This window comes from Babylonia areolata, chromosome 25 (assembly GCF_041734735.1).
Source record: "Babylonia areolata isolate BAREFJ2019XMU chromosome 25, ASM4173473v1, whole genome shotgun sequence".
In the NCBI taxonomy this organism is placed as follows: domain Eukaryota; kingdom Metazoa; phylum Mollusca; class Gastropoda; order Neogastropoda; family Buccinidae; genus Babylonia; species Babylonia areolata.
Window position 1 is genome coordinate 6,749,541 of NC_134900.1, and position 26,708 is coordinate 6,776,248.

At 45.2% G+C, this 26,708-nt stretch overlaps 1 protein-coding gene across 1 annotated transcript in view; it reads right to left on the reverse strand.

Moving 5' to 3' along the window:
- The window catches only part of LOC143300014 (dynein axonemal heavy chain 12-like), a 92,336-nt gene that overhangs the window by 28,748 nt on the left and 36,880 nt on the right, over window positions 1–26,708 (reverse strand). Inside the window, 19 exon segments of the mRNA XM_076613570.1 lie at window positions 2,022–2,279; window positions 4,130–4,292; window positions 4,724–4,857; window positions 5,156–5,356; window positions 6,351–6,512; window positions 6,764–6,956; window positions 7,788–7,966; window positions 9,610–9,697; window positions 10,030–10,104; window positions 11,057–11,262; window positions 12,295–12,487; window positions 13,070–13,236; window positions 13,545–13,683; window positions 15,264–15,409; window positions 15,693–15,884; window positions 16,286–16,402; window positions 21,143–21,331; window positions 24,082–24,306; window positions 24,776–24,959. Of these exon segments, the coding sequence (XP_076469685.1) occupies window positions 2,022–2,279; window positions 4,130–4,292; window positions 4,724–4,857; window positions 5,156–5,356; window positions 6,351–6,512; window positions 6,764–6,956; window positions 7,788–7,966; window positions 9,610–9,697; window positions 10,030–10,104; window positions 11,057–11,262; window positions 12,295–12,487; window positions 13,070–13,236; window positions 13,545–13,683; window positions 15,264–15,409; window positions 15,693–15,884; window positions 16,286–16,402; window positions 21,143–21,331; window positions 24,082–24,306; window positions 24,776–24,959 (3,211 nt within the window).

A 26,708-nucleotide genomic window follows, 5' to 3' on the forward strand; every position in this document is an offset into this window, starting at 1 on the left:
TGCCAGACGTCAATTTATCAATCCCGTTTTAGTTGAACCTCCATCCCCTCCCCCGCCTTCCCGAAGAAAATATAAACAGTCTGCAAGCAACAACGGAGATTCGTGCGGTGGATGGAAGGGTCTGCTTAGCGGGTCAATTAACATCCAGCGTTTGAAGTTCTCTCTATGTGTCTGACTCTCCCCTCAACGGACGTGATCCAGTTTCTAACGTTCCACCCCTCTCTCTCTCTCTTGAGAAAGAGATAGACAGATAGAGAGATAGACAGAGAGAGAGAGAGAGAGAGAGAGAGAGAGAGAGAGAGAGAGAGAGAGAGAGAGAGATGGTTCAATGAATGTGAAAAAAATTAAAGTTGTTAACACTCACAAATATTATGGCGAAATTATTCCACTGGTTTGACATTTTCATAGGCATTTGACGGAAAAAGAGGTGTTTTTGGAATTCTTTAATTCCTGCGAAGGCTAGGAGAAAATTGCCCGAAAATATTCTTAAAATATTTCGATAGTTAAATTCAACCCATGGTAACCTTGGGGTATTCATGGCAGATCATTCTGTCATTTAGAGTTAGGTACACTTATTCGCTATCAAACGTTTGCTAAATATCAGTACAAAAACACAAAGCACCTTAATGTACTGTGAAACCGGCTGATATCCTTTATACATCCAGACCCACCTGAACTGTATTAGAAATTGGTCAAAAGGTACCAGAATGCATGAAAGCCGCATTCCATTTAAAACATACAAAATGCTCTATGGACACCATTGGAGGGATCCATACAATTGGGTATAAGGCATCTGTTTTACATTATATCGATACGGATTTAGCCATGTGTGGGAAAATCAGGGTGTGGAAATGTGAACGGCTTCTTGAGTGCTTTCAAACAGAGATTTTTTGACTGTCATCAGCAAGACTTGGAAAGAATCCCCTCATCGATTCACATTGTATTCCACATTCAGACAACTGTATGACCCTCCGCAATATCTAAACATAATTAAGAACCCATTTTTTACGAAACTTTCTCACAAAAATCAGACATTGTGTATCCCCGCTGAAACCACCGAAAAGCTTGAAAATGTGTTGCTTATGCTGCGTAGGTATACAAGAAAAGAAATCCCGTGTTATTTTGACCTGTCCAGAATACAAAAGTCTTTGAGAACAATATATATCCAAAAAGTATTATGTACGCCCCAGTGTTGAAATTGTCACTATCGTTTGCAGATGTGCAGACGTGCACATCACTTTCTCAATTCTTGTCTAAAGCTTTCGTCCACTGAAACAAGTCTATCTCTTGTTAACGACGCATGGTTACACTTCCATCTGTCCGTCCGTTTGTCTTTTTGTCATTCTCTCTCAGTCCCTGTCTCTGTCTTTTTCTTTCCCCCCTTACCTCTTTCTTTGTCTTTCTCTCTCTCTTTTATCGCCTTTGTTTGCCTCTCGTATTTGGCGTTGTGCTTGACAATGGATGCTAACACGGGGGTAACCACCGCTTCCTACCCGTACAGTCACGGGTAGAACGAACTAAACGATTACCCATTCAGTCTTCAAATCCTCTTTTACTCACTTCATAAAAGAAGTGAACATTAGTTGTAGGTCTCACACTGTTCATAACTACGACATATTGCACGAATACCCAGGTCCGTAAGTTTGACGTGTTTGACACGCAGTATTGTCTCATTTTCATGTGCTTTGTGTGTGTTGTTTGTGTTTGGGCTGATGGGCGAAGCACAGTAAACCATTTGAAATCTGAAGTCTGAAGTTTCTCTTTCTCTCTTTTTGAAGCAGACAGGTGCACTGACTGGATGTTCATACAAGTATGACGTATCTTTCCGTGTCTATCTCTGTTTGAGAGGTAGAGAGAGGAAGAACAACTCAGGACCTGTTTGTAATTGTAACCCAGGTTCTGGGGCCTCAAGTTTCCTGGCCGTACATTACATGTACAGTTTGTCACGACCAAGAATCCAGCGTAAGCCAATCTTAATGACCTACCCCTCCACCCGTACCCCCCCCCCCCATCCGCCTCACCTTGAGTGTGTCCAAAGCAGACAAGGCAGCCTCCAGAGCGGGCATGGCTTCAGCCAGCTCCATCTCACACTCGTCCTTCAGATGCTTGGAATCCGCCGCCTTGGCGTTGGCCGCCGCCTCGTCCGCCGCCACCTTCACCGACGTCTTCTCGGCGATGGCCGACTCCTTCTCGATCACCACCATGGTCTTTGTTGTCTCCTCCGCTGCCACCACCAGCTTGGGCTGCAGGTCTTCCAGCTCTTTCTGCATGGTGGCCACCTGCGGGTCGTGGGTCAGACAGCAAAGCGCAAAGGGACACGGTACAAGTGAGGGACCACTGCTAGGGTGTTTTATTCTGAACTGACCACGTCACTCGTAACGCTAACAGCCAATCTTAACCTCGGGGTCACTGCTGATTGATTCCCTTCTCACTTCTATTACACAACCATCATCAACGTACTGATTAGTCTTGAAGTGTTTGGTGAATAATAGGAATTTTTGTATTTCCATAACCCGCCGAATTCTGACACGGATTACAGTATCTTTGGCGCGCTTATTTATCCTCTGCATGCTTATACACTTGTCGGGATGTCTGGATACTAGCATGTATTGATTTGGGAGATAACGAACTCTCTCCACCCTATACCCACCAGACGCTGCTAGGACAGAAAACAGGAACCCATATTCAAAGTGTGACGCTCTTAACAACTCCGTTGTCCTGTCTGCGGGATATATTTTTATCATTATATCACATTACGTCATGCTTATGCACTGAAAAAAAGCTGCCGTCATCAACGAAGCCTTACGGTGAGAGTGCCCAACAGGCCAGGCCTAAAGTTGCTTACGGGCAGACGTCAACTGATGAAGAAACGGTTGTCGGCATATGTCAAAAATACGTGAGAACAACATGTCCTTCCAAGAATATCAAATAATTCATTGACCAACCAAATCAATGTCCAGCAAATAAACAGTTCTCCTTCAGACCTACGGCACTGCTTGGCACATAGAAGTGCCTGAATGTGTGTAAATATATGTATTCCGGCACGTGCGCGAGTGTAATATGTGTGTGTGTGTGTATGTGTGTTTGTGTGTGTGTGTGTGTGTGTGTGTGTGTGTGTGAGAGAGAGAGAGAGAGAGAGAGAGAGAGAGAGAGAGAGAGAGATAGCGCACGTACATATTATTGTGGTGTGCGAGTTCGCACACATATGTACGCATTTACTATGAACTCGCATGTTTGGGAGTGTAAATCTGCTAATTTGTGACCACGAGAAAATAGGTGAACAGTTTCCCGCAAATTCCCTGAAATGCTAAAATGTATTTAACATTTTTTTTTCAAAATTAATGTTCGTACTGAACACGTATCGAGCAATATTATTCTTCACGAATCTCTTCTTGTCTGTGTTAAACTCAAAGTGTAAAAGCAGACAAATGCATGGCAGCTGGTTGGGTGAAATGCAAAATACAATACCCGGGGGTTGTTATTATTATAGCGCCATCTTCGGTCAGTGACCAAACTCTAAGCGCTTTGCAAACACGGAGTCATTTGCACAACAGGCTGCCTACCTGGGTGGAGCTGATTGACAGGTGTCTTTAGGAGTTCATCATTTAGTCAGACTTCAGTCACTCACGCACACACACATGATATGCATATTTGTGTGGAGTTTTTCTTCGGGATTTTTGCAAGGACAGCCCTTTTGTCGCTGTGGGTTCTTTTGCGTCATGTGCACTTTTTCCTCATCGTTCGAGGGCTTTGATTCCCACGTTCCCTCATACCCACGAGTGGGCTTTTACGTGTATGATCGTTTTTACCCCCGCCATGCAGGAAGTCATACCCCGTTTTCAGGGTGGGGGTGGGGGTGTTTGCATACCGGTTATGTTCTTATTTCCATAACCTACCGAACGCTGACATGGAATATGGGATGATGAATACGGGATCACACATTATTATCTCGTCCCAATGACTAGCGTCCAGACCACGACTCAAGGTCCAGTGGAGGGGAAGTAAGTTCTGGCGAGTGTGGGAATCGATCCTGCAGCCTCAGATTCTCTCACTTACCGGGCTGACGCGTTACCACAAAAACACCCACTCACACATGTGAAATGTAGACGAAGACATGGCGGGCACTGACCTGCGAAGCGGCGAAGGCCAGTTTCTCCAGCCCCACCACGTAGCGCTGCTTGGCGGCCATGGTTTCGTCCTGCTTCTTCTGCAGCAGGGTCTTGAAGGACTTGATCAGCTCCAGGTAGGACGTGGGCGTCACGTAGTTGTGCCGACCCAGCTCGTTCAGGTATCTGAACCCAACACGCCACACGCACGGCTGTCAGCAAACACTGCAGTGGTGCTCCACTCTGCAAGCACTTCATGTCATTGGAGGGGCAATAAAGGGTTGCAGTATCTTAAGTTTTGCGTTCAGTTTTCATGAAGTTTTCGTTTAAAAGTGTCTTGTATTAACATTCTGATTCGTTTATTTTTCTTATCTGTTTTGTGAGGTCGTAATAAAATGAATCTTTCAGCTGATCTGTTTTACTGTCAATGGAATATTTATCACTGCCACTGTTTCAAACCAGACTTTTAATACAATCATGCAAAATACGTTTCTAGGGGTAGCTAAACACAGTGATTAAAGCTGTACATCTATACATACTATCTACTGCCTCCAGTCATGGTGACACCGACAGTGGAACGACTGAACCACTGAGGGAGGGCAGTCCACGAGACTCACCTGACAGACAGGAAGCGGACACTCTGGTGGAAGTACTGACACACCCACACCGTCTTGTCCTTCACGTCCTGCTCTATGTCCGACGCCTCCAGGAACTTCTGGGCCACCATCTCCAAGGCATCGTCCGGCCACGGCTGACAAAACGTAACCACAGTGATTGTACTCTCTTATCCTTGCTATTCAAGGACATGCCGACTGCAAAAGCCACATTGGGGTAATCACCAAGGGACGGAAACTGCATAACATACAAACCACTCACCCAAACAAGAACATGCCACACAAGAGACGTGAGATTGATTAAGTGGTCAGTTATCGATATGCTGACGAGAAACGCAGTGGACGGGAATTAACGCCAGAACGTTGACGAGGGAGAGGAGAGAGAGAGCGGGGGAAAAGAACCAAAGATCCACCCATGCTAGGACCACAGCTGACCTGGAACCAGTCGATGGTGCAGCAGTTGATGAGGGAGGGGAACTGGCGCAGACGGTTCCTGAAGGCATCGCCGATGGGGCTGAAGGCAATCATGATGTGCAGGTTGGCGCGGCACCGACTGACGAAGAAGGCAAAAAGCTGCAGAGGTGTCAGCTCTTTGTTCTTGTCGCCACACTGCAGCTGGGCCAGGGGACGCACTGCCTGCACACAGGGGACACATCACTCTCACCGCTCACTGCGTGGGCACCATGGATGAACGATGACGGGAGCCGTCCTGGCTGATGTATGCAGCGAACACACAGCAACCACAGGTAAAGTGCACTGAAAGATCCCAGCGGACAGCATGGTATAGGGGTCTGAATGTTTCAACGGCATCAGCTTAGAGCCACTTTTATTTAGGACAAAGGAAGGAATAGATTCAAGATCTGGGCAAAGATCCAAGTAAGCACAAAAGCACAATTAACTTGTTTCCCTGTACCGTCTTGATGTAGTGCCATGAGGAGCGTCTACAATAAGATGCCAGTCTTGCGTACACTGAAGACTTTAGACCTATACAACTCCACCCCACCCACGGACCAGTGTTACTTTGCTGCAATTTTGACGTCCAAACCGTAAATATCTTTTTCTTCTGTCTTCTTCTGCGTTCGTGGGCTGCAACTCCCGCGTTCACTCGCATATACGCGAGTGGGCAGCCATACTCCGCTTTCGGGGGTGTGCATGCTGGGTATGTTCTTGTTTCCATAACCCACCGAACGCTGACATGGATTACAGGATCTTTAACGTGCGTATTTGATCTTCTGCTTGCGCATACACACGAAAAAAAAAAGTTCATCTGTCTACCTGTGCTACGCTAAGCTGTTTGATCCGTCCGTCATCTGCACAGTGTACTATCAGAAGTCTTCCAGTTTTTTCAGCAAGTTCAACACTGACTTTATTAAAACGAGTATTTTGCGCGTGCGTGTGTGTGTGGATGCGTATACGTTTTTTTTTTTCTCGCGAGCGAGTCAAAAGATTTTAAGTGGTTATGCTTTGAAACACGACAAGTTCACCAAATTCTTCTCGATAAAAATTAGTTTGTATAAACGTGAATCATAAACGGAACCGAGCTCTTTGTTATCAAAGACAGGCCAGTATCTGGCTCCAAAGCGAAGATTTAAGGGTTGACGACAAAACGACGGGTTACAAGTATACTGACCTCCATGACCTCTGCCTTCTCATCGGAGGGAAAGAGGTTGGGGACCTCCCCCGTGTTGAGCAGACTGTCGATGTCCTCCAGGAAGGACTCCTCCTTGATCTGGGTGTCCGTGATCAGGAACGATGTCGGCTGGTTCTGCGCGCCCGCTGACTTCAGGCAAGCCTGACACACAGGCATGTGTACGTACACCATATTATAACGAACTCATGTAAGCACATGCAGGCTCGCGCGCGCGCACACACAAGCACACGTCTTGATCATATATACATATACACACAACAGCAGATAAGTGTAGCGTATATGGGTCAGTCCCCACGCTTTGACACCTCCTTGAAAGAGAAACTGTGCGGTATATGGCAAAACAGAACGACTGACCGCCGTGTGACACGCGCCGTGCATGGTGGGTGACTCACCTTGAGGTCGTTCCTCCAATCATCCTGGCTGTAGTTCTTGGAGATCTCGGGCTGGAAGAGAGCGTACGTGGCCATGGCCGTGGCCAGTCTGGTCAGGGACTGCCGCCCGCTGCCCCCCACACCCACCAGTAAGGCGTGACCCCCAGGGGCGCTCAGGATACGGCAGATACGGGACAGGTGCTCCAACACGTACCTGGTGCAACCATACAGGTGACCGAACTACAGGGTGTGAAATAAACCTACAACTATTGACAGTAGATACATAAAAAAGCGCTGACCCTCAGACAGACCGCTCACACACAGTGACACACACAGTAACACAAACGCACACAGTGACACACGCACACACACACACACACACACACACACACACACACACACTGTCTGGCTGTATCTCTATCTGTACAGTGTATTGTTCATCTTCATCAAGCACGGACAACGGGCAGATCGAAAATAAAGTAAGGTGGACAGGGAAAAATGAACCGGTCCGTGTATTTTTTGCCAAAGCGGCGAGCAGAAAATGCTCATAGGTTAATTTATTATTTCCATTCTGGTCTATCACCACATACCAAACGTAGTGCTTAGCTTTGAAAGAAAAAAAGAGGAAAGCCAAGGCACCCGTACAGCCACGAACGAACACAGACAGACAGACAGAGACACACAACACACGCACACAAACACGAAACACACAGAAAATGACTGAAAGTTAGGGCTTGTAGTTCAGATGACCGCACAGGAGGCCATTTACAATCTGACGTATGTTCAAAACAATTCCGATTTGATTTTTTCGATTTTTTTAAAAACAATACAAATACACAAACTGCGACAAATGCACAAACTGCTACAGTCAAACACACCGAGCTTAAAAACACGGGGGGTGGGGGGTGCGGGGGAGTGACAACGGTACAGCCAGTTGACAGGACAGTAATGTCAACACAGAAGTGACGAGCACCAGAGACACTCCCATCGTGCAGTAGCAATAAACACATCAAGTGGCAGAAGCTGGGTACAGACTGGGACGCACCTGAAAATGACGAGGTTCATCCCTGTCTTATGGGTATTGTTGTAGTCATCCAGACACTGCAGGACGATGTTGTTCATGTCTTCCAGGGACAGGATCTCCAGGTAATGACGCTCGTTGGGCTCAGCCTCCGGGTCCATGAAGTCTCCAAAGATCAGACTGCGTAGATCTTCTTCACGGCACTGAAACGGCATCACAAAGGGATGGTGACAGGAAACTGGAGAGGGGCGATATGTGTAGAAAGAGAGAAAAGTCATACCTGGACCCCCATGTTTTTTTGAGTTTTTGACTCACTTGTGTAAACAAAGTGAGTCTATGTTTTAACCCGGTGTTCGGTTGTGTGTGTGTGTGTGTGTGTGTCCGTGGTAAACTTTAACACTGACATTTTCTCTGCAAATACTTTGTCAGTTGACACCAAATTAGGCATAAAAATAGGAAAAAAATCAGTTCTTTCAGTCATCTTGTTTAAAATAATATTGCACCTCTGGGATGGGCACAAAAAAATAAAAAATGAAGCCTAATTATATACAAACTGCATTTACTGTTATATTTATATTTTTTGTGTTCTCTAAACTTTGCACTTTGATCTGATATTCTGACCAAACAACAAGAGCAGTCATTATTATCATTTTTTGTTCAAACAGGAACTTCTTTTGCTCAGCATGGAAGTTTTATTTATTTTGCAAACGTTTTGGTGCAGATAGTAAAAAGGGAAATTACTCTAATTAATGCTAGGGGACGTAACTTGCTTTAAACTGATCTTTCTCATCTTAAACATTACATTTTGAAATTATACTCAATACATAAAAAGCTTGGATTTTTTTAAAAAGTGTATCACAAGTGAGTCTTGAAGGCCTTGCCTCTCTTGTTTTGTTTTAGAATAAACATTGCATCGTGACCTTGTGGAATCGAAGGACCTAGATACGAAACTTGGAAAAAACGTTGATTGTGGATAAAGGAAAACGGACAAGGAAATGAATGATGCCGTCCTTGCAGAATGCGGAAGCTTACGTTTTGGATGATAATCCTTATTCACAACAGACCGCTATCGCTATGTAGGCAGGGACAGGCGAACTGCTGGGGTGGAAGAATTCAACCAACTCTGTCTGCGTACCAGTCCACCTGGAGTAAGGGTCAGCAACCGAAACACCTGCCAGCTTCACCATTGTTGACACACTGACTGCGTGACGTGTAACCATTTCATGCGTAACTTTTCTTTTTTCGCTGCATTTTGACTGGTCAGTTATGATACTGTATTACGGGCTGTCTCCTTTCTTATTGTGTCTTCTTCTTTGGTCGATGCTGAGTGCCAGTTTTTCTTGAGATGACGAAGTTCAAAGGAAAATGAAAGGTTTATTTGGTGTAACATCACTCATTTTAACTGGCAGAGATCTTATTTTCATAATAGATTCACAATGAATACCCATGCATGAACGCACACACACACACACACACACACAGAGGTGTACACACACACACACACACACAGGTGTGCACACACACACACGCATACACACACACTCCTCTTTTTTTCTTCTTTCGTTTTTTTTTTTTTTTTTTCAGATGGCTTGATGTTAAAAAAGCAGTTCTTGCTTATTCAATTACCATCTTGAAATAAAAATTGACTTGACTTCACACACACACACACACACACACACACATACACAGAGAGAGCACAGCCATACATACATACACATCTGCCTTCTTTCTTCACCCAGAGAAACGCCATCAACAACCTCTTCCTACCATCAGCCTGCAAAACAGACGGACCCGGAGATGGGGAAGGGAACAAGAGAAAAGAAAAGCAAAAGCAAACGCTACTGACCTTACCGCCTTTCCCGCCATTGATGAGGTGGGCAAAGAGATTGTCTACGTTTTCCTTGAAGTGACTCAAACATAGTTTGGAAACCGACCTGAAAGCAATCCCAAGAACAAAACAAAAGATATACAAATATTTTTTCTCTTTTGAATAAAACGGAGCAAGCCAAAAATGATAAAACACGTTTATATTTAGTTTTCTGACGCATGAAATATAATCAGTTGCATTAACAATAGTAGTCATGAGTACGAGCTCAATAACTGTGACTCAGAAATAGCTGCTGACCTACTTTCTCTTGCTTTATGAAAGTCGTAACTTCTGCGCATATCAAAATGATCATTTGTGTGGTAAGAAATACTATTTTATTTTTTTCATAAAATATCATTTGTAACACACACACACACACACACACACACACTCACTCACTTGAAGAGCCACTGCCTATCCGCGTCATCCGTCAGGCGATCGTAGAACACCCTCATTACTTCATGCACCCATAGTCTGCACACACACACACACACACACACACGTGTATACACACACACACACACACACACACACACACACACGACAATGTCGGCTGTTTCTTGTGACAAAGCAGGGAGCGAAGATTGCTCTGGGCGGTAAGTAAAACCTGAACAAAAAAAACAGGAACAAGCGACTAGGAGAAATCTGTTTTGTCTCCCGTTTTTCCAGGGATCGCTGACACACAGTCACCAAAGAAGAATCCAGTGACAACACGCCATGCTCTATGGAGCCACGAAACAAGTTCACGGTTCAAGAAAACAGGCAATGGACAGGCTGACGGTCCCACAAGACACGGTCACATCAACACCAACAACAATGAAACGCCCTTCATGAAAAGTACCTTCGGCATAATTCCCCCAGGCCGGCACCACACCACCTATTCACGAAATCCTTCATAATATCATGTTGTCTATGACAATGTAAAAACCGCGAACACTCTTGACTTCCAACAAAACTTGCTCGTTCTTAGTTGCGTTTTTTTTTCCTTATTCAATAATAAAACGTTGATAATACGTTGGTATCCATATCATCAACTACTGCCCAAGTGAAAGATTTCTTACTATTTCAACTCCCTAAATAGGTATACTGCGACAAACGTGGACAGTCAGTAGAGTAGTCCGGAGTCCACAACACTACCGCAAGGCCTGACCAGCGAGCTGTGTTTGTGCGAAGGTCAAGCATCTGTTCACTGAACAGCAGATATAGTGAAGCGTATATGGATCAGTCCGACCGCTTAGTCATCCCCTTATAGGTTGTTGTTTTTTTTGCATTTGTTTACTTTTTGACGTTACCAGTTTTGTTTATATGGTGTGTTGATAAACGTTGGTCGTATGCAAGAACTGAACTTCTTGCCTTCTTCTTGAAACAAGCTCCCACCACCACCGCTATCACCACGGACCCCACCCTCCCCTCACCCCACTGGTACCTGATGAAGACTTTCTTGTCCGTAGCGTCCTCCTTCTGGATGAGGCAGACACCCAGGATGACCCTAGAGAAGTCACGCAGGTTGAAGACGTAGTGCGACTTGGCGGGCGTGGGCAGCAGGTTATCCATGGCCAGAGAATAGATCTCCAAAGTGGCCGCCACGACCATGTTGCCCAACGCGAAGAAATCCGCCAGAAATTCGTTGTTCTGAACACACGAAGACACACAAAACAACACACACACACACACAACACAAGTATACACACACACTCACACACACAGATACATGCAGCCACACATGCTGTCCGTGTAAGTGGCAATTTCGATCTATAAAAGTAACACACACGCACCCACACATGCTATCCGTATAATTCGTCATTACAATGTATAAATTTCACATGGTATTTTTCAAATGGTATCAATGTGTGAATGTCTGATGAAGTTTAAATATTTACAATTTTACACGTGTTTATGTAAAATGGAATTTCCTGAATAATCAAGTAATTCTTCTTAGAACTGGTGTCTGTTGTAATGGGCTTTTCGTAAATCAACCCATTAGTTGCAGGAAAAAGAATAAATGGACGGTTTAAGACAGACACCAGAACCTATTTCCGGCAAATTTTATTCTTCGTTTTTTTCAAAGCAAACTGAAAAATGTTTGGACGACCGCAGTCAATACACCATGAAAACATGATGCGATTGTTAAGAAGTCACCAATATCAGCAAACGAAAGACAGGAAACGAAGACACTCCTTGAAAAGCACATCGCATACAACTTGCGGTCACGTCCTTAGAAAACAAAAAGCATACAAAAACAAAGGCTGGCACCTTACCGAGGAAACTGCCGACAAACACGGCAATAGTAACGCGTGAGCGTTGAGGGCCGGCCAGTGGGGAGTATTCTTAATAGCGGTTGGTAAACATGATGGTGGCGTATCTTTACCCTGAGGTATGTATGCATGATGGTGGCGTATTCTTATCTTGAGGTTGGTAAACATGATGGTGGCGTATCCTTACCCTAAGGTATGTATGCATGATGGTGGCGTATTCTCATCCTGAGGGTGGTAAACATGATGGTGGCGTATCCTTACCATGGGGTAGGTATGCATGATGGTGGCGTATCCTTGCCACGAGGTAGGTAAGCATGACGATGGTGTATCTTTACCCTGAGTTTGGTAATTATGATGATGGTGTCTTCTTACCCTGAGGTAGATAAACAGGATGGCGGTGTGCCCTTACCCTGAGGTAGGTAATCATGATGGTGGAGAAGATCTTGGTCATGGTGTCCTCACTGAACTGGTTCATGGACACGATGTTGAAGTGGCGCAGGAAGCGGGGAGTGACAGTGTTCCGCCCACCGCCGGGAGGACCCATGGCACACATGTACAAGATGTCCAGTAGCTGGATACGGCTGGTGTCCTTCAGGTCATACCTAGCGAGGAGAGGCAAGGGGCACACAGCTCGCTTATCATCTTTCAAATTACATATCCCGGTCAGACAATTAAAAGTCTTCAGGTCACACTTTGAGAACAATATCTTCCCGAACCCATGCTTCATCGATTGCATAGAGCAGATGCCTGTTTAAGGGCTTCATATCTGAACTGGGATTAAGGTAATCATTTGCCGTGTCGTCACTTTTTGTCATAACTGAAGTCCCATCTCCAAATACGCCACAGTATCTCTGCTTTTGAGGATACGCAGTTTCAAGAAAACACTCGTCTCCAATAACACGCACAACCTTTCTAAACTCCGCCAAACAGTTTCAAGACACAGGTTCACATAGACATATGCTTTGTGAGGCCTTACCAGTTTCCAACAGTCAGGTAATGCCTGAGCAGTTCTGTGGGGATGGCTGGGGCGGGGGCAATTTCTATACACACAGAAACGCCTACACTTTGTGAGGCCTTTCCAGTTTCCAATGTTCTGGTATTGCCTCAGCAGTTAAATGAATACGGGGAGGGGGGAGCGGTTCTACACACACACGCGCCCACATAGAACGTATGTGAGGCCTTACCAGTTTCCAAAGTCCAGGTACTGCCTGAGCAGTTCAATGGGGGGCTGGGCCCCGTAGATCTCCTTGGCGGGCATGTTGAGGTCGTCCACAAAGATGATGGCCTTCTTGCCCACCTGGGGGCCGTACACTCCCTTCCGCCGTTTGTCCAGCTTCGACATGATGATGTTCTGTGTGTCACACGTGATCATCGTTAGGACTGGCTATAATCCCCTCTGTGTGTGTGTGTGTGTGTGTGTCTTAGTGTGTGTTTTGTGTGCCCGTCTACCCGCGTGTGTGTGTGTGTGTGTGCGCGCGCGTGCCCGCACATGAGCGCGTTACAGGAGTGTTGATTGTGAGCGGTTGCAAAGTTTTTGCTGGATGAACAAAACCTTTACTCTGCATACCTATCTTTTGAGTTTGTGGCCGTCTTTCATTGTTCCCTTTCTTAAGAATGTTCTCAAACGCACATGTCAATGATAGACAGAAGGCGACGAACCTGCGTCATGTTGGCGCTGGTCTGAGCAGAAAAGTTGATGAAGTTGGAAGCATATTTCTCTCGGGGCACCCCGTGCATCAGTTTTTGCTGGACATAAGCACTCTTGCCTGTACCCGTTGGACCCACAAACATCAGAGGTCTGCACAGGGGAGTGACAGCAGTTTCATAACATTAGACATGCGACTTTCCCCAACGATAATGTTGACAACATTTTTTTTTTCAGCAGCAACCAATGGATACAGTCTGCAAGGTGAGGTTCGTGATGATCACACGAGCTACTATAACGTCAAAATTTTACTCTGCATGGAGATGGATGAGGAGGGAGACCCGGAAGAGCACCCACACAGATTCGTGTTGGCATAAGCCCCTAACTTCTGACGTACCAGCATGAAAATACCGGTTTTAAAAACCGGAACTGACCAAACAAACAACAGTTTAAAAAAAACCGCTTTGGATTTCTGAAACTGTACCCAGTTATGTTGGCACTGTTGTGTCCTAAACCTCACTGGAAAACAAAACCCACGTACCGTACTTCAGTCAGTTTATTTTTTCAATACCTGTACTAGCAACAGCAATCGTTTTGTCATAGAGCCAGACTGAACAAGTGCCGCTCTGTAATCATCATTATGGGACAGTTGACTCCATCGACAATGGTATGGAAAGAGTAAAAAAACAAACAAAAAAAAAACAAACTTTGCATGATGTACAAATCAATACATGAATGTCTCACTGTATAAAAATAAATAAATAAAACTTTGCATGATGTACAAATCAATACATGAGTGTCTCACTGTATACCTAGACCGCATTGATACTGACATTTTTGGCGTCAGTGATGGTGAATGTAAGTGACAACGATGATGAAGAAACACAACTTAATCCTGCATTCATGAACTGCAACTCCCACGGTCACTGAGTCTGTCGGTAAGCTTTCCGTGAGGCAGTCATACATGACAGCTGCAGACTACAGCAGAGGCAAAGTGTGCAGGGCATGACCATGTCTGCATGATTTCCCAATGCTCCCTGCGGGCTTGTGCCATCTTCTGCACATGTACGATATGGATTCAAACCTAATCAACTCTACAAATTTGAAGAAGAAAAAATATATATACATTCTTGCAACCCACCAGCGTTAAAAGGAAAACACCGACATGACAGATTCACGGGATGGAATTCGAACACATTATCCATAAACTCGGATTTCACTGCTGATGATAACGCCGACGATACTGATGACACAACGATGACGACAGTGACAAAACAATGCCAGTATAGATTATAACGGGTGAACCGTAAACATTCAGTGTAAGTCTGAGTATGAAAGAACGGTCGTGTTTTTCCATGCATATGAACAGTTTTGATTGTATTGTATCGTACTGTATTGTATTGTGTTGTATTGTACTGTATTACTCTTTTCTTGTCACAATATATTTCACAGTGTGAAATTCGGGCTGCTCTCCCCAGGGAGAGTGCGTCGCAACACTGACAGCGCCACCCCTTTTTTTTATTTTTATCTGCAAGCAACTTTTTAAAATTTGTTTTCTTATCGAAGTGGATTTTTCTACAGAATTTTGCAAGGGACAACCCTTTTGTTGCCGTGGGTTCTTTTATGTGCGTACATTTGATTGTCACGGTCATGATGAGATGATGATGATGATGATGATGATGATGAAGACGACAATGAACGATGACGCCGACAGCGTTAATGAACGTACGTACATTTGCGCTTTGATGCAGAGGTCCATGATGAAGGAGTAGCGCGCAGTGTCCAGTGTCTGCACCAACATCTCCCGCACGTTGGTAGTGGTTACCTCCGCGTTCTTGATCAGGTCGTTCCAGTGGTGGAACGATCCCCGCTGCTTGAACTGGTATCACACACACACACACACACACACACACACACACACATTCACAGAGAGAGAGAGACACACACACACACATACACACGTTTGAACATAAAATTATTGTCTTGATTATGTCGTTCCAATGATGGAACGTTTCCTTCTGCTTGTGCTGCAGTGTAGTGCTTTGTGTGTGTGTGTGTGTGTGTGTGTGTGTGAGTGTGAGTGGGTGTGCGTGCGTGTGTGCGTGGGTATGTGTTTTTGTGTGCGAATGCCTGCGTGTGCGCATTCAAGTGAGTGGATGTACCTCATAGTAATAGTCAAAGGTGGTGTTTTCGGGAGGGTAAATAACTTCCAGCTTGGCTCCCAGAGACGGAGGGATGGGGAATTCGCTCTGTTTGCCCAGCAACAGGTCCCGGTAAAACGCGTCAAACTTCTTCCTCCCGTCTTTGTCCAACTGGCCGCCAATTGACCACGGTATTGCCCACACGATGGCCGCCTGTACGTGACATACACGCACGCTACAGTACGAATGTAAGCGAACACACTTGTCAATGCTCAAGCACTCACAAAAACAAACAAAAACATCACCGCGACGACTCTGTCACTGTCTCTTTCACACACATACATTGCACAAACATGCACAGTCTACAAATTTCGGTTCTGCCTACTTACAATAATAATTATCATATGTCAAAAATATCTTTGATTTATCTACGGGCACATTTCATGCTTTGTCATTATGCGCATCTGCTTTTATTTCAGTTTCTCTTCCCACATCATTCCTTAACACAGACATACAAACACGCGCATATAACCCCCCTCAGACACACACACACACACACACACATGCATATTCACCAATGGTAATTTGCTATGGAAGTAGTGCCGTGTACTGACCTCCATCCACATTGGCATGTATTTAGTTTCGGTGACATCCAGAAGGTCTGCAAACAGCATGTCCACGAAGCGCATCAGGGAATTCACCTTGTTGGTCAGACCACATGGCGAGTACTCCTGTGTCCCACCACAAAGACATCAACATCTGACTTCACTTCTTTATGTAGCCGTGCTCCGAGTGGTTATTCAAGGGGTACGGCACAAAAGACTTAACTAAATATGATTAATTGAAAGGACAGACAAGATCCCACGCACAGGCCAGGAACATATAGAGGCCATCACACAATTGGCGCTGCGAGCAGGGTTTCTTAAGGAGCAGAAAGTCACCATCCATACGACAACAGGGAAACAGTGCAGCTGAATACAGCAAACTGAGCAATGGCAAACGAAGCACACACCATCACCCTCTGCCCCCACAAGCTGCCCAAGTTCTCTGGGGAGGAAGGGACGTTAGATGTTGAGGACTTCATCCGCGAGGTAAGGCTGGCCCTCGAACTCCAGCCCTTAACAGATTCAGTAGCAGCAGGGTGGCTCCTCGCTTCACTGGAAGGCCGGGCCCGACAGGAAATCGTCAGACTGCCGACTGCCGACGTAAACTCGCCAGACAAAATTTTAGAGTTGATCAAGGAAAACTGGGGGGAGCAGCGCGATGGCCCCACACTGGCAGCTGCCTTTTATAAACGCCAACAGGGCGTGGGGGAAACAGTGGGGGAGTATGCCTCTCAACTAAGGACCCTTTGGATGAAAGCCAACCACGCACAGGCCCACGTACTGCCACCAGAAGTGCTCTGTCCAACTTTTGCCAATGGCCTTCATCCAGCTGCTTTACGTTGCGACATAAAGCGGATCCTCAGGGAACACCCAGGCACCACCTTTGAAGAAGCCAAAAGGGAGGCCCAGAGGTGGATGAGAGAGGACAACCCAGACCCATTAGACCAGTTTGCGGTGGCAAGGATCGCTCGACTGGAGGCTCGAATTGAGGCCCTCACCGCCGCAGGGGCATCTGCACCTACACCTGCACCGGCACCTGCAGCTACACCTGCTGGCCAGACAGAAGTCGCGTGGGCCCCACCAAGACTGCCACAGCCATCTCAGCACATGCGCCGGGATCAACAACCCCTGCGACAAGGACAACCACTCAAGCAAGAAGCAAGAGATGGAGGGAGATCACGACCACGCTGTCTGTGGTGTAGTCGTTTCGGCCACACTGAGCAACAGTGCCGCACCAAGCAGCGGTACATGCAGCAACGGGGAGGCAAGCCAGGACAACGACAGGGAAACTTCTAACCCCCGTTGCCATCAGTAGGCAGGCAACAGGGGGCGGGAACACGCTGATTGGCCAGTGCCCCACAGCAGACATCACTCTCAACAACCAAGTGGTGTCTGCACTGATCGACAGAGGAAGCGAGGTGACCACAGTGACTGAGACATGGGCAGCGAAACATCTCAGTCATTTGAAACTGCAGGACTGCCACATCACAGTCAGGGCTGTCAACGGCGCAGAGGTACCATACACCGGCATCTACGTCGTCGACATCCAGCTGTTCGACCAACACTGCCCCAACGTTCCAGTCCTTGTTGTCAAGGAGCCCACAGATCCAGCTATGCAGCAACGCAAAATGCACCTGCCTGTACTGCTGGGCATGAATGTACTGGGTCCATGTCTATCGAAAGCCCAGGGCCTTCCTCCCTACCTCCAGACCACTATCCGGGAGATTCATCTTGACAACGTCTCCACAAGAGGAATGGCACGGACACATCAGAAATGCTGCATCCCTGCAAACTCTATGGCGACAGTGCGGGTGACTGGGAATGAAACTGCTAACCACCTCTTTGCTTCTCCACTGGCCCAACCACTCCCAGGAGGGCTTCTCCTGGTGCCAACACTCATTGCTGCTGACAAAGCTTCCCGGTATGTTCGTCTGGCCAACCTTCACAGGAAGACAAATTCCTGCCAGCACGCACTCCTGTGGCAACCCTCCATGCTGTTGTTGCAGTTGAGAGCCCAGACAACATCCAGGTCACAGCACATGCCAATGAACTTGTTGTCTCCCTCCAAACCAATGCTTGCCCACCTACCCCTCCCCCTCCCCAATCTACTCCTTTCCCCTCTTTCGATGGCACCGCTACCCAGCAACAACAACTCCAGGAACTGCTGTCTAGGCATGCGACTTGCTTCTCCACGGGTGAGAATGATCTGGGTTATACAGACGCAGTCTATCATCGCATCCGAACGACAGACCCCACACCAGTGGCCCAACCATATCGTCGAATGCCTCCACACCAGTTCCAGGAAGTACAGGACCAGGAGAAGAATAACAGACATGTTGCTTTTATGAGTTTACTGTGTATGTTTTCTTGATAGTGAGTATATTTTATAAATTATATGTTAAATATTTTATGTACTAAGTTTGAGGTTTGATTTCCCATTTGGAGTTGGTAGGATAAGTTTGTTGTATTTTGATAATTATGTTATTATTTACTATAAGGTATGTTAGTATTAATGGTACTTGACAAAGGGAGTTGCATAATATGAGTATTATATGGGTACTAGGTAAGATATTAGTGTATTATATGTTACGATTATATTTGACATAGTGTAAGTTACACACACTTTTATATTTGGTAGGGTATTTGTAATATATGGTTTTAGCTAGGTTATGATTTTTAGTTGCCCTAGTTGTTGGTATTGTAATTTGAGAATTTAATGTTTAGATTTTAGATAAATAGTTGTTTTGGGCAAATACCAAACCCAGAGGTAGGCACAGCACTGTGTATGCTCCATGCTACCCACATCCATGAATGACTGACTTCCCACTTATGGTGCTTCCGGTGTTCATGCATTGTAGAATATGGTTTTTGTGTTTCGGTTTGGTTTTGGTTCCCTCCTTTATACTTTGTTGATGCGGGTACTCTACCAGTCTTGGTCTTTGCCTCATGTATGCTCATTGTTATACGTACATGCAACGTTGACATTGTATTTATGGCTTTTGTTTGTTTGTGTCTTGCAGGCACTGTTTTCCTGTAATAGCTGTAGTAAATAAACAACTGAAAGGGCATCCGCTTTCATATGCTCCTGCCTGCACGAGAACCTGCTATCTTCTACTATTCCTCATTCCACTCCAACCATACCCTTATCCCCTGTCCTACTTATCCCTATCTCCACTCCACTCCAAGCCTACCCTTACCCCGAGTCCATCACATTTATGTCTTCACTTCTTTACTGTGTATTAATTGTTTGTTGGGTTTGTCATCTCTTTGTTTTTGTGTGTATGTGTTTTTGTTTTTTTTGCCAATACATTCACTTATCAACTATTAACTAACTACTGAATACGAATTCAATAAACACACACACACACACACACACACACACATACACGCGCGCGCGCGCGCGCATGCACACACACAAGTACAGACTCGACAAAAATGGCAGATCAAGATACTGATCATACTAAAATCGTTTCCAAAACCATTCGTCTCAAAATACTTCATTCAATAATCTGTTAATCATGTTGTTCTGCTTGTGCCTTATTGTGGAGATGAATTACTCATAACAGATTTGAACAGCAATGACCAGATAGACGACAGCAGACCAAGACACTGACCTTACAGTGATGACGACACACAGGTGACAGCAGACCAAGACACTGACCTTACAGTGATGACGCATAAGATGACAGCAGACCAAGACACTGACCTTACAGTGATGACGACACACAGGTGACAGCAGACCAAGACACTGACCTTACAGTGATGACGACACACAGGTGACAGCAGACCAAGACACTGACCTTACAGTGATGACGCACAAGATGACAGCAGACCAAGACACTGACCTTACAGTGATGACGCACAAGATGACAGCAGACCAAGACACTGACCTTACAGTGATGACGACACACAGGTGACAGCAGACCAAGACACTGACCTTACAGTGATGACGACACACAGGTGACAGCAGACCAAGACACTGACCTTACAGTGATGACGACAGGTGACAGCAGACCAAGACACTGACCTTACAGTGATGACGCTCACAGGTGACATCAGACCAAGACACTAACCTTACAGTGATGACGCACAGGATAACTGCAGACCAATAAACTGACCTTACAGTGATGACGCACAAGATGACAGCAGACCAACACACTGACCTTATAGTAATGACCCACAGAAGTGATAAGAGACCTTACAGTAATGGCGCACGAAGGTGACAAGAGACATTACAATAACGACACACAAAGGTAACAGCAGTGCAACACTCTGACCTTATAGTAATGACGGACAAAGGTGACAGTGCAGCAAACCTTACAGTCATGACACACAAAGGCAACAGCAGTCCAACACTCTGACCTTATAGTAATGACGGACAAAAGTGACAGTGCAGCAAACCTTACAGTCATGACACACAAAGGCAACAGCAGTCCAACACTCTGACCTTATAGTAATGACGGACAAAAGTGACAGTGCAGCAAACCTTACAGTCATGACACACAAAGGCAACAGCAGTCCAACACTCTGACCTTACAGTAATGATGGACATACGTGACAGCAGGCCAAAACACTGACCTTACAAAATGACGCATATGTATGACAGCTGACAGACCGTACTATAATAACGCATTAAGGTGATCAGATACCTAACAGTAATGATTCACAAAGTGACAGCAGACCTTACAGTAATGACGCACAACAGTGACAGCAGATTTTACACTAACAACACATAAAGGTGACAGGACACTGTACTAAGACGTACAAAAGTGACAGGAGACCTTCCAGTGATGACGCACAAAGGTGACAACAAACACTAACTTTACAGTGATGACGCACAAAGTGACAGCAGTCCAACACACTGACCTTACAGAAATGACGCACAAAGTCTAGGCAGGGGTCGACGAGCCACTCAAACAGGGTGGTGGCGAGCTCCTTGCATTCGAGTTCACAGAGCACTGGAGCGAAGGTGTTGAGCCACGACCGCATCATGGGCTGCCAGCCCATGGAGGTGGGTTCCAGGTAAACCATCCCGCAACGACTGACGGTGGCCGGCTGTCCCACACACCACCAACCCACACAACTTAAAGCTATATTCCCTTTGATCCACACAACAAGTCTACATATGTTAAACACTTGACCCCTGACTAACAAATCGCATTCCCACCAAGTCTTCTTGTTATACCACTTGGACCACGTGTTATGCCTTCATGTTAAATCGTCTAACCTGAAAAGAACACATCCGTACGCGGTAAGTTACACGTAAATATCTATCTATCTATCTATCTATCTATCTATCTATATATATATATATATATATATATATTCTTCTCTATTATACTCTCTGGCTAACTTCTCACATGTCCCACAGTTATATTTCCATACTCTTGTACCACATACTCACATGTTTCACCTGAACCACCAACTACGTTTTCACAAGTCACACATGTAGTTCCTGACCCACACACTAACCACGTTATCATGTGTTACCATTACACCATCGTCTGCATCCTCGTAAATTTCCTGACCAACTTACAACGTTCTCACGCACTACACACTACGCCCTCATCCATACACCACGCCACTGCATACTGTACACATTCAGAAATATCGGTAAACCACGTCCTGACATGGTTACACGTGCACCCTCTGACTCAAACACCATGTAACCGTATGTTCCCCTGACTCTTTGATCTGATACGGTCTTGGCAGTCGACTAGTTTATAAAACAGCATGAGAAAATCGTCTGACCCACGAACTGCATCATTATGGATGTTTCACACATATTAACCTCCTGACCAATACACCCTTTCTCTATCAGACTGCATACAGACAGGCCAATTTACTATGATACTCACACTGGATCACGGCAGCAAGAAACTCACCGAGGCCAGTGATGACAGATATTGAGAAGAAATCTGTCGTGACTACCAACACAAAGAACAACGACACTAATCGAAACCTGAGTTTTTCAACACGAGTCTGTCGTGACTACCAACACAACTGTTTTTAAACAGGAGTCTGTTGTGACTACCAACACAACAACTTTAAAACAGGAGTCTGTCGTGACTACACAAACACAACAGTTTTTAAACAGGATTCTGTTGTGACTATCAATACAACGGTTTTAAACATGTGTCTGTCGTGACTACTAAAACGACGGTTTTTAAACAGGAGTCTGTCGTGACTACTAAAACGACGTTTTTTACACAGGAGTCTGGACTACCAACACAACAGTTTTTAAACAGGAGTCTGTCGTGACTACCAACACAACAGTTTTTAAACCGGAGTCTGTCGTGACTACCAACACAATGGTTTTTAAACAGGATTCTGTCGTGACTACCAACACAACTGTTTTTAAACAGGAGTCTGTTGTGACTACCAACACAACAATTTTTAAACAGGAGTCTGTCGTGACTACAAACACAACAGTTTTTAAACAGGATTCTGTCGTGACTACCAAAACGACGGTTTTTAAACAGGAGTCTGGACTACCAACACAACGGTTTTTAAACAGGAGTCTATCGTGACTATTAATACAACGGTTTTAAACATGAGTCTGTCGTGACTACTAAAACGACGTTTTTTAAACAGGAGTCTGGACTACCAACACAACAGTTTTTAAACCGGAGTCTGTCGTGACTACCAACACAATGGTTTTTAAACAGGCGTCTGTCGTGACTACCAACACAACAGTTTTTAAACAGGAGTCTGTCGTGACTACCAACACAACAGTTTTTAAGCCAGAGTCTGTCGTGACTACCAACACAACAGTTTTTAAACAGGAGTCTGTCGTGACTACCAACACAACTGTTTTTAAACAGGAGTCTGTTGTGACTACCAACACAACAACTTTTAAACAGGAGTCTGTCGTGACTACAAACACAACAGTTTTTAAACAGGATTCTTTTGTGACTATCAATACAACGGTTTTAAAATGAGTCTGTCGTGACTACTAAAACAACGGTTTTTAAACAGGAGTCTGTCGTGACTACTAAAACGACGTTTTTTACACAGGAGTCTGGACTACCAACACAACAGTTTTTAAACAGGAGTCTGTCGTGACTACCAACACAACAGTTTTTAAACCGGAGTCTGTCGTGACTACCAACACAATGGTTTTTAAACAGGATTCTGTCGTGACTACCAACACAACTGTTTTTAAACAGGAGTCTGTTGTGACTACCAACACAACAATTTTTAAACAGGAGTCTGTCGTGACTACAAACACAACAGTTTTTAAACAGGATTCTGTCGTGACTACCAAAACGACGGTTTTTAAACAGGAGTCTGGACTACCAACACAACGATTTTTAAACAGGAGTCTATCGTGACTATCAATACAACGGTTTTAAACATGAGTCTGTCGTGACTACTAAAACGACGGTTTTTAAACAGGAGTCTGTCGTGACTACTAAAACGACGTTTTTTAAACCGGAGTCTGTCGTGACTACCAACACAACAGTTTTTAAACAGGAGTCTGTCGTGACTACCAACACAACTGCTTTTAAACAGGAGTCTGTCGTGACTACCAACACAACAGTTTTTAAACAGGAGTCTGTCGTGACTACCAACACAACAGTTTTTAAACAGGAGTCTGTCGTGACTACCAACACAACAGTTTTTAAACAGGAGTCTGTCGTGACTACCAACACAACAGTTTTTAAACAGGAGTCTGTCGTGACCACTAAAACAAAGAGCAATTAACCACACTGACAGAAACATGGGGACGTAAGTTTTTAAACAGAAATCTGTCATGTCTACCCACACAACACAACACAACACAACACTCGACAACCACTGACCGAGGCCTGAGAGAGGTCGTGGGTTTCGAAGATGAGGCTCATGACGAGAGACATCTGGATGATCTCGCCACTCATCAGGCACAGCTTCTTGTTGTCGTCCAGCACTGTGTTCATGTTCTCGATCCACACGGCATCAATGGGCCCGTCAAACACCACCCACTTCCGGTCCGGCGTGGTGGACGAGGCGAACTCTCGGAACGTGTTGGCGATCACACCGTCCGTCCACTGGTCACACACAGTCCCCGGGGGTTGGGGGTGTACAAGCGCACACATACACAGATTCAAAAATTAAAACAGAGGAAAATCTCCACAGATTCTGACACACAAAATAAGGTTAACGTCTTCTTACGCGCGCACACATGCAAGCACACATTTCTGAACTGTTTGACAGGGAGGTGCGGGGAGAGTGGGGGGCGGAGGGGTGTAAGGGAGGGTGACAGCCAGATAAGTTGAGAATGGTGTCAGAAGACGTTAATTTAACAATCTGCACGGGAAGAGACACCAAGACACACCACGATTTGCATGTCTTTCGGTGATACTAATTCGTGTTGTGTCTCCAACAACAATCGTGTTTTGTTTTCGTTTTACGAACGTAACGTAAAGCTGGTAGCCTGAATTCTATGATACACTATCTGAGCCAATTCACACTGCACTCTTTCAGTCGGTGTCCGAGACAGCAGGAAGGTAGAACTACCTCGTGAGAGACGGGGTCGAACTGTCCAAACAGCTGACCCATGGTGATGGACTTGGGGTTGACGGTCCGATGCACCACCTTCTCGTACTCCTCCGAGCCCTCATTGTTCAGCAGGGTCATGCCACCCTCCAGCGTGTTCAGCACGCTCGTCTTCCCGCCGAAAGGGTCACCCACCAGCATGAAGCTGTCAAACAAACGCAATTCAGAAATATATCTGACAAGGGATCTGTTGGATTTAACCCGTCGAATCGTGTGTTATGTGTCGTGCATGCAGAAGCCATATGATGCCACAAGCGAGACACGGGGTCACTGCCACTATCATTGTTGCTTTTTTGGGTTTTTTCTCTCTTTAAAAAAAAAAGAAGAAAAAAGGGTGGGTCCAGAACCTGGTTTGATCGCGTGGGTGTTCCACTGCTGAAAGCATCACCAACATTCTCCATTTCTGGTGGTCGTGGGATGTGGGATGTGAGTTGTGCCTCTCTCTCTCACTTTGCTCTGTAACTCAACATAGACGTTGAGAAGGCAAGCTGGCGACAGAGGGATGTCTGCTAACTGTGCGTTCACAGATTTCTTTTTCTACAAAGCACGTACATTTCACATTTTACAGTAAATGATTCGCCATCACATCACTTCATTGTCCATTGTCTGTCGTGCAGGTGCCATACAAATTCACACACACACACACACACACACACACACACACACACAAACACACACACACACACACAAACACAGACGCACGCTCGCACACAGACACAGAGAAAACATTTAGGACATAATGGCTATTTCAGTCACAGAAACATATAAAATACATCTGCATGATAAGTGGGAGGAAGGTGAGAGGTGACAGAATCAAGGGAGAGATAGAGAGAGCACACACATAACTTTGACAGAGTGAGCGTACCGTTGAGAGATGGTGGCAATATAAGTAACAGAATTATGTCTCCACCTTTGTCTCTGTTCTACTTCAAACCACAAAGTACAAGGACACGAAGCACTGTCACACGTCAACATGTCTTCACTGTGTCTGTCCTAGGATACTGATTTCTCACTGAGCGCTCCACGATGACTGGATTAATGGATGCAGAGTTATATAATCTGTTGAACTCAATCACTTTTCTTCTTTTTTTTAAGCTTCCACAGCACCACAAGAATCGAAAAAAAACTTCATCACAACTATTGTGATAATAGTAATAATAATCACCATCATCATCATCATTGCAATAAATAACAAACGTGAAAATAACACTCGCTCTTTCAAACAGAAGAAGCTACTTTCCAACTGTTATAGTAATTATCACCGGCGGTTACCTCATCTCAGTACTGGTAGCTTGCCGCAATCAAGGAGAGAACGCGAAAGGTTCCCCCAATCTTTGGGAGGTGCCGCCACATATCTGTTGGCACTTTGCCATTATCTATCAGGAACAGTAAGTTTGACCGCCATGTTCATCGCCTTGGTAAGCTTACCTCTCTTGTGGAGGACCGAGACAAGTTGAGGTTGAACATCCTTTCACTACTCTCACTAACTCTTCTTCGCACAATAACCTGTTTGCTTTCACTGCCGCTCCCCAGTTTGTGTTGGCTTTGAGATGGATCTGACAGCTAGTGAATCGTGAGGTTGATTGTGCAAATTTCCTTCCTATTAGGATGAAAATGGTCATTACGATAAGGATGATGGACGATCATGTTTAAATTAAAGCACAAAATCTTCGACTGTCCTCCACTACACAGCGCATTGTGTAGTCTCACCCCTGACACAGGATTGTAATCGTGCACTCTGGATTACAGTGCATTCCAAATGTTTGGTCCTGTGAAGCTGAAACGCGCTCTCTGATAAATCAAACTTCGTTTCACATCCATGAACTCTGAAGAGCACGTTAACGAAAAAAAACAATAATAACAAAAACAAAAACAAGTGCATGCGAAGACCTTG